The sequence below is a fragment of the Chiloscyllium plagiosum genome, chromosome 8 (genome assembly GCF_004010195.1).
Source record: "Chiloscyllium plagiosum isolate BGI_BamShark_2017 chromosome 8, ASM401019v2, whole genome shotgun sequence".
In the NCBI taxonomy this organism is placed as follows: domain Eukaryota; kingdom Metazoa; phylum Chordata; class Chondrichthyes; order Orectolobiformes; family Hemiscylliidae; genus Chiloscyllium; species Chiloscyllium plagiosum.
In genome coordinates this window covers 104,482,097-104,494,339 of record NC_057717.1, presented here as the reverse complement: position 1 = coordinate 104,494,339, position 12,243 = coordinate 104,482,097, and the positions used below count along the sequence as shown (strand labels likewise).

Genomic DNA, 12,243 nt, shown 5'->3' with positions numbered 1-12,243 from the left:
CGCAGAGGGTGGTACGTGTATGGAATGAGCTGCCAGAGGAAGTGGTGGAGGCTGGTACAATTGCAACATTTAAGAGGCATTTGGATGGCTATATGAATAGGAAGGGTTTGGAGGGATATGGGCCAGGTGCTGGTAGGTGGGACTAGATTGGGTTGGGATATCTGGTCGGTATGGATGAGTTAGACTGAAGGGTCTGTTTCCATGCTGTACATCTCTATGACTCTATACGTCTCAATCAGATCCCCTCTCAGCCTTCTAAACTCAAGCATATACAAGCCCAGTCGCTCCAATCTTTCAGCGTAAGATAGTCCCGCCATTCTGGGAATTGACCTCGTGAACCTACGCTGCACTCCCTCAATAGCCAGAATGTCTTTCCTCAAATTTGGAGGCCAAAACTGCGCACAATATTCCAGGTGCGGTCTCACCAGGGCTCGGTACAGCTGCAGAAGAACCTCTTTGCTTCTATACTCAATTCCTCTTGTTATGAAGGCCAGCATGCTATTAGCTTTCTTCACTACCTGCGTGCTTGCTTTCATTGACTAATATACAAGAACACCTCGATCTCGTTGTACTGCCCCTTTACCTAACTTGACTCCATTTAGGTAGTACAGGCAGCCACTCTCTCTCTGTCACACGGACAGGCAGACACTCTCTCTCTCTTTCTCTCGCTGTCACATGGACAGGCAGACACTCTCTGTCACACAGACAGGCAGACATTTTCTCTCTCTCTCTGTCACACGGACAGGCAGACTCTCTGTCACGCGGACAGGCAGACATTCTCTATGTGTCACACAGGCAGGCAGACATTTTCTCTCTCTCTGTCACATGGACAGGCAAACTCTCTTTCTCTCTCTCTCTCACACGGACAGGCAGACTCTCTCTCTTTCTCTCTGTCACACGGACAGGCATGCACTCTGTCACACGGACAGGCAAACATTTTCTCTCTGTCACACGGACGGACAGGCAGACTCTCTCTCTCTCTCTCTCTATCACACAGACAGGCAGACTCTCTCTCTCTCTTTCTGTCACACGAACAGGCAGACTCTCTCTCTCTTTCTGTCACACAGACAGGCAGACTCTCTCTCTCTTTCTGTCACACAGACAGGCAGACTCTCTCTCTTTCTTTCTCTGTCACATGGACAGGCAGACACTCTGTGTCTCTCTCTCTCTCACTCGGACAGCCTGTCCAGCAGACTGGAGCTGGAGAATATTCCCAGTTTTCTGATGTGATGCGTGGCGGTGGTTTGAGACACAGCCCTGGAGAAAGGGTCTGGCTGCTTCCTACCTGGTCATGGGTTTGCCAGGCAGGTTGGGTAGGGGTGGAGTCCTTAGCCCTGAGCTTCCTGGTGCACACGCACAGGTGTCGAATGAAGATACAACATTCACTGTAATATCTTTACCAGAACCCGGGGAATATTTTTGAGAAGGTAGGGATGTTAATCGGAAATGTTCAGATTGAGCAGTGACTTCCCAAAAGGAATATGACAAACAGGAATTGTGGGAATCAATCAGAGAGCTCTCTCAAACAGCTAGCATGGGCACAGTGTGCTGAATGGCCTCCTCTCAGGTCTGAGGGGAAATACCCTGTGGGCTTTTCTGGGTAAAGCTGAGGGACAAATACCCCTTCCCAAATAACTGCCCCCACCCCACTGCACGCGGGTGACAACACCATTCAGAAAGGCCCTGTTCTTAGTGCTTACCTGATTTTCAATGGTCAGGCCTGTCCTCCTCGGGTGCTTATGTCTCCTCAATGACCTGGTCATTCTGCTGAGCACAGGACTGTCCGGCTTCCTGGTCACACTGTATGTGCTAAAGCCCAGTGCCAGAGTCCTGGTCTGGAACACCAGCTCATTCACCGCATAGCCACGGTCTTTCCTCAGGAGCTTTGTGAAGTTCGATACAGCAACAACCTGAGACAGGGAGAGACAGCGTCAGAGAGACAGCGTCAGAGAGAGAGAGACAGACAGACAGACACAGAGAGAGACAGGGACAGACAGACAGACACAGAGAGAGACAGTCAAAAGTCAGACAGAAAGAAAAATTGTGTGTCAAGGTTAGAGAGATTTAAAGACACAGGAAAGGGGACAGGGACAGACAAGCATTAGAGAGACAGGGATGCCAAGAGTGAGAGAGAGGGCTTTTCAATACATTACAGTCTTGTATGATATATTAACTTCACGACAAATCTAGTTACATGTTGCAAATTGAAGTCAGTAGCTTCAGAGTACGTCATTGACAACAGCATGCATTACATTTACATCTCTTCAGATATATCCAGGTAGTTAATAAAAAAAAAAATCAAGGTTTGTTTGAAGATTTCAGTTACCTGGTTTGGTACCAAACCTGCTCTGGGGTCATGAACTGTATAGTCAGTGCCATTGACCGGGATTCTCACGTACACACTCACTGCTCTGGCCAAGGGGTTGTACAGAGTCACTGTAAACTGCAGATAGAGCGACAGAGAGATTACCAACATTAAATCCTGCCAACCCACCACGAACACTCGCCAGGAAGTAAAAACAAAGCAAAATGGGAACTGTCCCTGAAATGTAAATGATATCTACTGGGATGTGATGGTCCAATGGGGGAGGGAGTGGAACACGAGACTGAAGGGTTTGGGGAAAGGTGGATGTGAATATTGATCAGCCAATCACTCACTTTGCTAAGTTCTTCAATTCCGTGACAGACGCTGATGTTGAGTTGGTCACAGAAAATGAAATTCTGTTTCATTCCACTGAGACTCGACAGAGCGTTACTAACCAGCACCTGCAAACACAAGAAAGCACACACTAAAGCAGGCAACACTGCACTAACCTTCTTCAACAAAGCTCTTCATTGGGAATACCCAGGTTCCTGAGTAGAGTTGTTCCCAATGCCCCAGTGTTCCTGCTGTAGAATGTGCCGAGGTGGGACAGTGCTCATTACCTGGATGTAAAATGTTACTGAGGTAGGGTCACTCAACCCGAAACGTTAACTGACTTCTCTCTCCACAGGTGCTGCCAGACCTGCTGAGCTTCTCTGGTCATTTCTGTTCTTGTCTCTCTACATCTTTCTTGTGTTCTACACATCTCCTCCCCCTCTGACTCCACTCCCTCAAAGCTGTCAAGCAGCTTGGTCTTTGTTCCGTCCTTGCTTATTTTCTTGGAACGAGAGCCAGCATTTCCTAATTTCGTTGGCCCCAGAACGTTTCGAATGTTCGAGACTGAAATCGACAGGTTGTGGGGGACAGGGGAAAACTGAGCTGTAGGGAGCAGGGAGGAGAGCAATGATGGTGTAGAAACCAGCTCCCATCCTCAGCAGGCTGGGAGACTCGCCCCTGTCCCTGCTCATCGTCTGGCTGTCAGCTTTTGAAACCCACGCCCCCAGGGCGGAGGGTGTTGTGTCAACCAATGACCTTCCCTGTCAGTTTCCCCCTACAGCCCTCAGCATCTCTATTCAAGCTCTTACCTCACACTGTTCCCAGCCTCTGGCCAACTTCTTGGCATAATCATTGGCTACGTGTTGTTTCTCTGTCCCAGAGACAGCGTCGTGATGCTGAGCCACAGCCATTGCCTTCCCTAAGTATAAAACACACAGCGTTATTGCCAGACCGCACGTTCAACAGCTTTCAACCAAGCACAGGGTTTGAGGGAAAGGCACAGAGTGATGGTTAATACCTGGGCCCCGCTCAGGGTCTCACTGATCCCAAGGTGCCAGTGCAGAGACACAGTACTTAATGCTTTCTCTCTCTCTTACAGAGAAAAAAAAATCAAGAACATGACTAAAACCAGGAGCTTTCTCTCAATCGTGTTGAGGCCTTTGGAGCAATTTGTTCAAAAGGATCAAAACAGATTATGGAATTTCTGAGCCAAATTACACTCAGTGCAAAATCGCGGGTCCGCAAACTCTTGCGCTTATTTGAAGCTCCGCACATTGGAAATCAACCACAGCACAGAGCACACCCGCAGAGGGAACCCATCATCACGACCAGGAATGGGGATGTGGAGATGGAGGTGGAATGTGGGCAGTGTTGTCTCTGTTTATAACAATAACACTGCCCGAGTCTGCACTCTGTGCCCGCACTCCCCAAGAGCAGGCAGCTCAGGAACTCAGTGGCTGTGCCCGGTGCTGGGATCCCGGGGTTTGCTGTGACGGAGATATGGGGTCACGTCGATCTGGGACCCGGACTCACTCAGTACGGAGCTGTCTCCGACACCGTACGGACCGCTCCGAGAATCAGCAGCTGCCAGCACCTCTAGCTGGTTACAGACCTGGAAAGGAAGCAGATGTTTGGGAAACAGTAACAGAAAGCCTCACAGCCCACTCACCACCCACAGGGATCCACTCCGTCAATCCCACTTCCCGATCCAACTCTGGGAAGTTAATCACACGTCCGGAATGCCCAGTGAACGCTCCATCCTCTAACCAGACCGTCAGACACTCACATTCTTTGGAGACCTAGTGTGGTCTCCTTTAGTACAGACAGACCAGCCCTGTCTCAGCACTGCACAGTTCACCCCACTGTGCATGCTCCCTGCGTGACCTCCACCCCCAATCCCTGCAGCCGCCTCTGGCATATCCTCCCACCACCACACCCCTCCACGGAGCTTATCCCACCCCCACCTACCTGTGCATAGCCCCCTGTGCTGCCATTGCAACGCCCTCCCTTGTCCACGAACCCCATTACTGCAACACCAGCTCTCTGCTTAAACCCAACACCTTGTAAAAACAGCACTGTTTTCTTTTGTGAGGGTGTCTACCGAAGTTCCAAATCTCTCCAGCGCACCGAAGGGGGCAAAACAATTCAGGCACCTACAAACCTTCGAGACCGGGAGCAGGAGAAAGGCAATCCTCCTACCGTGGCAGGCTTTGAACCCAGGCCCCCAGGACTTTATCTGCATTAACACTCCACCAATAAACACAAGGCCATTGCCTCCCCATCTTTCACCTCTGCAAATTGATTCCTTCCTTAAACATTGAGTGATTTGGCTTCCACTGCCTGCTGCGATGGGGGGGTTCCACAGGCTCTCTGCTGCCTGAGTCCTCCCCCTCCATCCAATATAGTCTACCCCCCCCCCACCCAACCCCCTCTCAGATCCCAAGACTGAGAGTCCACGTCCCGGATCCACCGTCCCTTCCCCTCCTCCCGCGAGGGGGGATATTCTGCCACCATCCGGCTGTCCCGTCCTGCCCTTTGGCAGGAGTTTAGACATTTCGCTGAGACCCTCACCCCGACACTGACTCCCCCCCTCCCCCGCCAACACCATTCTGTCTGTCTCAGTCCGAAGGGGGTCTCACCTGGAGGAAATTGTTACTCAGCCTCTCGTAGCGTTTCAGAGCTGGCCGACTGGTGAAGTAACCTGTCCAGAACTGATGGGGCCCGTCCGCGTACGGGAAAAAATCATCAGATTTCACCGACCTGCACACCGTTTATTAAACAGGAAAAAAACCCACAGGTCACACATTGCTGTCAGACACAGAAAATGGTGGCCACGGCTCTGGACTCACATTTAGTAATATTTTAAGTGATTTTTAAATTGGTTCTGTGTAGAATTAGCTGAACTCCCAATGACACTGCTTATAGTGAGTGAGGACCATTCAGTTAGATAATATGTCTGTGACAGAACAGTAAATGTGACACTGATAGATAAACAGTGGGTTCATATGGAAGAGCAGTTATTTGCAATTAGGGTTCAGTAGGTTGGTGATGCAATGTGATGCTAACAGCGTGTGTTCGATTCCCATCACCGCCTGAGGTTACCATGAAGGACTCTCCTTCCCTACCTCTCCCCTCGCCTGAGGCATGGCGACCCTCAGGTTAAATCCCCCGCCATTGTCTCACTCTAACCAGAGAGCATGCCTTTGGTTCCCCCGGACTATGGTGATGTTACTTTTCCACCTTTATTGTGAGAGGTATATTCATGTAACACTAAAACAGACCCCTCGGTCCAACCAGTCCACACCGAACATAATCCCAAACTAAACTGGTCCCACCAGCCTGCTCCTGGCCCACATCCCTCCAAACCTTTCCTATTCATGTATTTATCCAAATGTCTTTTAAACATTGTAATTGTACCCGCATCCACCACTTCCTCAAGATGTTCATTCTATACATGAACCACCTTCTGTGTAGAAACATTGTCTCTCACATCTCTTTTGCCTCTCACTTCAAAATGTGCCCCCTAGTCTTGAAATCCCCCACCCCAGGAAAAAGACACCTGACATTTACCTTATCCATACCCCTCATTATCTTATAAACCTCTATAAGGTCACCTCTGAACCTCTTACGCTCCAGTGACAAAAGCCCCAGCCCCTCCTTATAACTCAAACCCTCCAATCCTGGCAACATCCTGGACAATCTCTGGCTTGATAGTCTCCTCCCTATAACAGGGGGACCAGAACGTGGCACAGTACTCCAGGAGAGGTCTCCCCAAAGTCCTGTATAGACTCGACATAACTTCCCAATTCCTATACTCAAAGGTCCAAGCAATGAAGACAAGTGTGCTAAACACCCGCTTACCCACCCTGTCTACATGTGATGCAAACTTCAAAGCATTATGTACCTTAGTCCCTAGGTGTCTGTTCTTCAACAATAGCCAAGACTGTCTTTTTAACTGTATAAGGCCTGACATTGTTTGTTTTACCAAAATGCAATACCTCACATTTACCCAAATTAAACTCCTTCACCCTTTAATTCAATTGAGCAAGCTCTCTGTAATCTTAGATAATCATCTTCACTACCCACTGTAGCATCAACATTGGTGTCACCCACAAACTTACTGACCACGTTCAGCATGAGATCAGGTTTGGTTATGGAGTACTGACCCTCTGGGCTCCCTCAAGTTGGGAATTACTTTATGAATCATTTGAGAAATACAGCAGGTCTGGCAGAAACGATGTTCATGTTGTAAATCCGATAAGAGTCTTCTTCAGTTCTTCAGAAATGTGAACTCTTCTCTCTCTCTCTCCATAGTTGCCGTCAGACCTATTGAGTTTCTCCAGCACTTTCTGAAGACAGCCCCTGACCTTGTCTAGCAGCTCGTGTATTCCTATCAATGAGACCAGGGCAGCTGGTGCCTGAGAGCCGGTGCACCAGTTAGAATCGGGGAAAAGAGGGGAAGGGGCCAGAGACACAGTTTGAGACTTACCAGGTCAGGTTAGCCCTGTTTAACTCATACAGATAGCACGACGGGGTCGAGTAGAGCACATTGACGTTACTCCCAGTCTCTTGCTGCTCAGAAACAAACAAAAGGTTCAGGTTAATGTTGCCAGGTTCCAAAACTCTCTGGCACTTCTCAGCAGTTTTGCCCATTAGGGGGACTCTAGGTAGGGTTTCATAGACCAGTCACAGTGCATTTCATGTGCTCAGGAAGTTCATTCCACACACGAGCCCCATCCTCAGTCATCAAAGGAGGTATTACCAGAGTCACAATCGCAGATCTGACAAAATCCCACATGGAACTGACATTCCTGCCCAGTGTCTGTCACATCCCTGTGGCTTCCCACAGTACCTTACAGCCAATGAGGTCCTGTTCAAAGTGCTGTCCCTGCTGCATCATGGGAGAGACAGCTCCCGTTTAGGCACAGCAAGCTCCCACAGGCAGCACCGAGACCATGACAGAACCATCTGCGGCCGGGGGGCCTGTTCAGGGATAAATGTTGACAGGACAAGGGAAGAGAGGAAGCTCAGCATTCACAAAACTGCCATATTCCCATCTCACAGCCGACAAATCAAGCATGCTGACGGCTGGTTTGTATCCAGGGCTTAGAGATTATTCCAGGGTAAGAGATGTACCACCTGGGGGAGTTGTCTTTTTCATGGGCTGTGGGGAATCACTGGTGACACTGGCATCTGTGACCCACCCGCTAACAGCCCTTGAAGTGAGCAGCTTGCAGGAGGCGGGGGCGGGGGAAGGGGTCTGTGGGGGTGGAGTCACATGGATGCCAGTCCAGGTACGAACGACAGATTTCCTTCTCTAAGGGGACTTAAGAGTCATTGAGCTACACAGCACAGAATCAAACTCTTTGGTCCAACTCGTCCGTGCCGACCAGATATCCTAAATTAATCTAGCCTCATTTGCCAGCACTTGGCCCATATCCCTCCAAACCCTTCCTATTCATATACCCATCCAGATGCCTTTTAAATGTTGCAATTGTACCAGCCTCCACCACTTCCTCTGGCAGCTCATTCCATACACACACACCACCCTGTGACTGTGTGTTGGGGGGAGGGTGTTGCGGAGGGAAATTCCCAGAGAGAATGTCAGTACTTCATCCTCGGTTACAGCCGATCTAAAGTGAACAAACAGGACCTGTGCAGAGACATTACCGCAGCATTCACATGTTTGATGAGCTTGTCGAGATTCTTGTACCACATGTTTGCATCTTGAAAGTGGAAGTCCGAGCCCATGGTCATGATGATGTGGTTGGTTCTGTAATGTGTTGCCTGAAAGAAGAGAGACAGACTTGGTTAAACCCTCACTCACAATGACAGTGTTTGACTACATCAGGATAGCCCGAAACACTCCAGAATCTATAATGCTGCATTTAGCAACAACGAGACAATTGTTACGGGTCACTGGCTGGGTCTCATGCCCAATTCTGGGTCGTCAGTAAGGAAACAGATTCAGCGATTCACAGGAGAATGGCAGCAGGGATAAGGGACTGTTGTTAATGTGGACATATTGGACTGGCTGAGATTGTCCTCCTTAGAGCAGAGAGGGTTATTAACTAGAAATTCAGTCATCACACAAAATCATTCAATGTTGTGACAAGACGGAACGAGGTGGAAGTGTTCAGCCTGGCAAAGAGGTCTGCACAGAGTGGGTAGGGTGAAGGCAGTGGGTGACAGCTGGCATGCACTGTCTGAAAGGGCAACAGTTGCGGATTTAATCATCACTTCCAAAAAGAAATTGGATCAATCCCCAAAAAGAAATAAAAACTAATGCAGGGCTTTGAAGACATGGAAAAAGGGGAGAGGTTTCCATCAGGTAGCTCTACCAAAGGGCTAGCACAGGTTCAGTGGGCGGAATGGCCTGTGTCATTTCACAGCTCTGGTGTAATGCAGCCTCTGTCACTAAGGGAGACCCTGTGCAGCAGTAATGTGTGTGTGTTGTTGCAGTTTGACTGAGTTTTACAGAGAGCTGCTCAAACTCCAGGAAAACCCAGCCCTTTCACAGTCAGCTACCATATACAATATGGGAACACAGGCTGGTGGTAACTGGGAGCTCTCTGTCCTCGCTCAAGATGGAGGGTCAGGGAAAATCCTGATCCTCTCACCCTCTAACAGGAGAGACTAGACAAAAGCCAGAGCTTCCCCACTGCAGGGAGGTTTCACCTTGCTCAGCATCTCCACCCAGAGCAGCATTGCTAGGAGACAGGTCACTCATTCAACCTCCACCTTCCCCCCCACCACAGCCCCAACCTCAGGGAATGTGGGTGAAGACATCCCCCAGCACAGCTGATGCCTGGGAGAGTGGGATAGCCAGGCCATGGGCCAGGAGTGAATGGCTCTGAGCAGGCAGGCTGTGGCTCTGTGTCCATCAGAGAATGGGTGGCAAACTCCATCCCAGGAAATCTCAGGGGAAGGTGAGGAGCCGGCTTTGTGCCCACACTCCTGGCTACTTGACTATAGCGGGCATCGCTGCTGAGCCTATCCTGCCCTGAAGGTACAGTGGAGACAGCTCCATGGTAACCGTAGCTTGAGCTGCTGCAGTAAGGTGATTCTCCCACAGGCGCTCACTCTCTGCTCGGCCATCCATGAATTCTGGCCTCTCAGAGTTCTCCAAGGGTGTCTATACTCTCACTCAGAGGCTGCACCGTTCTGGGACCCCAGCATCCCAGTTAGTCCTCAGTAATGCTGTAAACTCATTCTTCACCCTCTGACATACATCACCCTCAGGGCTGCTCTGTGGTACAGTGTCGGAACAGCATTCTCATTGACACGCTCACATCGCACTGAGCAACTCAACCCTGTCTGACCTCTCCCGGCCCCGCCTGACCTCTCCCGGCCCCGCCTGACCTCTCCTGGCCCCGCCTGACCTCTCCCGGCCCCGCCTGACCTCTCCCGGCCCCGCCTGACCTCCCCCGGCCCCGCCTGACCTCTCCCGGCTCCACATGGAAGGATCAGTGTGTTTCTGGAGTGGGGTGATGGGGAGCGGTGGGGGAGGAATGCTGTAGTTTGTGGATCCAAACCCCTGGGCAGTGGGTAATAGGCAGCCCCACTCACCTGCTTGTAGGCAGTCTGGTTGAAGTAAAAAACGATTTGATCCACGTTGTACTCATCCAGGTTCTTGTCGTCTTTGATGGGCTCATCTGAGCAAAGCATGTCCCAGCAGAGCATTCTGGGAGGGTTATATCCATTGGGAAGAACACCTGGGAAATAGGGTGGGAAGCTTTAACATTAGAACACAACGTGACTGACCCCAGCACAAACCCGAGAGTTCATTGTGGAGCAGGGTCCAATGTTGACGAGGACCATGTTCCCCACATCATGTGGAGCTCAGTCATTATTGGGAATCCCGGTCGGAACAGATTGTGGGTTTCACTGGATCATTCCTCTATCATCTTCCTCCAGGATATCACCTGCTTCCATCCCCACACTCCAACCCTCGTTGTGTTTTGAATGTGTTCACAGGACAGGAGTAACACAGGCAAAAAGCCAGCATTTACTAACCGCCCCTAACTGCCCTCAAACTGAGCTCAGCCTATTGAGAGGGCAGTTCAGAGTCATTGCTCTGAGTCACATGTTGACTAGACTGGGTGAGGATGGCAGATTTCCTTGCGGTTAAGTGATCCAGGCAGGATTTTAATGACAATTTGATGGTTTTGGGGTCACCATTATGATTCTAGCTCTTATAATCCAGATCGATTTAACTACTTGAAGTTGACATCATTATCCCAGGCCCCTGGATTGTTCACCCAGCAACATTACCACGACACTCCAGTATCCAACAACCACATTCCTTTACATTGTATTCCCAGATCCCACCTGGAAAACCCACAGCCTTCATTTCCATTCCAAATATCTGGCCTTCTCTATCACTCACATTCAGCTGCATTTACAGTCATTCCTGTAACCAGGTTCATCCCGCACAAAGACATTCCCGGATAGATCAGCGTAAAAAACCATTTTTAATTCTGCGCTTTGTACAAACAGGTGGATACTGGAGCTGAAGTTGAGAGAGAGAAACAGACAGTGAAGATTGAGACTGACCTGTGAATAGGTCAGCGCTGGGTTCAGGCAGGTTCGCACTGGCTCTCCACACTTGCTCCATTTCCCGCTCATTTTCCCGGTTTCGCTTGTCCTGATAATCCAGGCGGCCAAAGAAAAAACCATCGAACCCCATCTGCAGACAATACAGAAAACTCTCACCACAGGAGGGTCAGAGAGCGCGACCCCTTCCCACTGCGGGAAGTGTCAGAGAGCACGACGCCCTCACTGAGGGAGGGTCAGGGAGCGCGACCCCTTCCCACTGCGGGAAGGGTCAGGGAGCGCGACGCCCTCACTGCGGGGAGGGTCAGGGAGCGCGACGCCCTCACTGCGGGAGGGTCAGGGAGCGCGACGCCCTCACTGTGGGAGGGTCAGGGAGCGCGAACCCCTCACTGTGGGAGGGTCAGGGAGCGTGAACCCCTCACTGTGGGAGGGTCAGGGAGCGCGAACCCCTCACTGTGAGAGGGTCAGAGAGCACGACGCCCTCATCGCGGGAGGGTCAGGGAGCGCGACTCCCTCACTGTGGGAGGGTCAGGGAGCGCGACCCCCTCACTGTGAGAAGGTCAGGGAGCGCGACCCCCTCACTGTGGGAGGGTCAGGGAGCGCGAACCCCTCACTGTGGGAGGGTCAGGGAGCACGACGCCCTCATCGCGGGAGGGTCAGGGAGCACGACTCCCTCACTGTGGGAGGGTCAGGGAGCGCGACCCCCTCACTGTGGGAGGGTCAGGGAGCGCGAACCCCTCACTGTGGGAGGGTCAGGGAACGCGAACCCCTCACTGTGGGAGGGTCAGGGAGCACGAACCCCTCACTGTGGGAGGGTCAGGGAGCGCGAACCCCTCACTGTGGGAGGGTCAGGGAGCGCGAGCACGACCCCCTCACTGCGGGAGGGTCAGGGAGCACGACCCCCTCACTGCGGGAGGGTCAGGGTGCACGACCCCCTCACTGTGGGAAGGGTCAGGGAGCACGACGCCCTCATCGCGGGAGGGTCAGGGAGCACGACCCCTCACTGTGGGAAGGGTCAGAGAGCACGACGCCCTCACTGCGGGAGGGTC

General features: G+C 51.3%; 1 protein-coding gene across 1 annotated transcript in view; it reads right to left on the bottom strand.

Annotated features, from left to right (window-relative positions):
• The window catches only part of man2b1 (mannosidase, alpha, class 2B, member 1), a 31,463-nt gene extending 20,135 nt beyond the window's left edge, over positions 1-11,328 (bottom strand). Inside the window, exons 1-10 of the mRNA XM_043694990.1 lie at positions 11,195-11,328; positions 10,208-10,353; positions 8,309-8,425; positions 7,128-7,210; positions 5,278-5,398; positions 4,172-4,250; positions 3,448-3,557; positions 2,659-2,766; positions 2,327-2,443; positions 1,701-1,910 (exon numbers count right to left, since the gene is read on the bottom strand). Coding sequence (XP_043550925.1) covers positions 1,701-1,910; positions 2,327-2,443; positions 2,659-2,766; positions 3,448-3,557; positions 4,172-4,250; positions 5,278-5,398; positions 7,128-7,210; positions 8,309-8,425; positions 10,208-10,353; positions 11,195-11,327 — 1,224 coding nt within the window. The 5' untranslated portion in view covers position 11,328. The remainder of the gene's footprint in view (positions 1-1,700; positions 1,911-2,326; positions 2,444-2,658; positions 2,767-3,447; positions 3,558-4,171; positions 4,251-5,277; positions 5,399-7,127; positions 7,211-8,308; positions 8,426-10,207; positions 10,354-11,194) is intronic.
• Between the last annotated feature and the right edge of the window lie 915 nt (positions 11,329-12,243).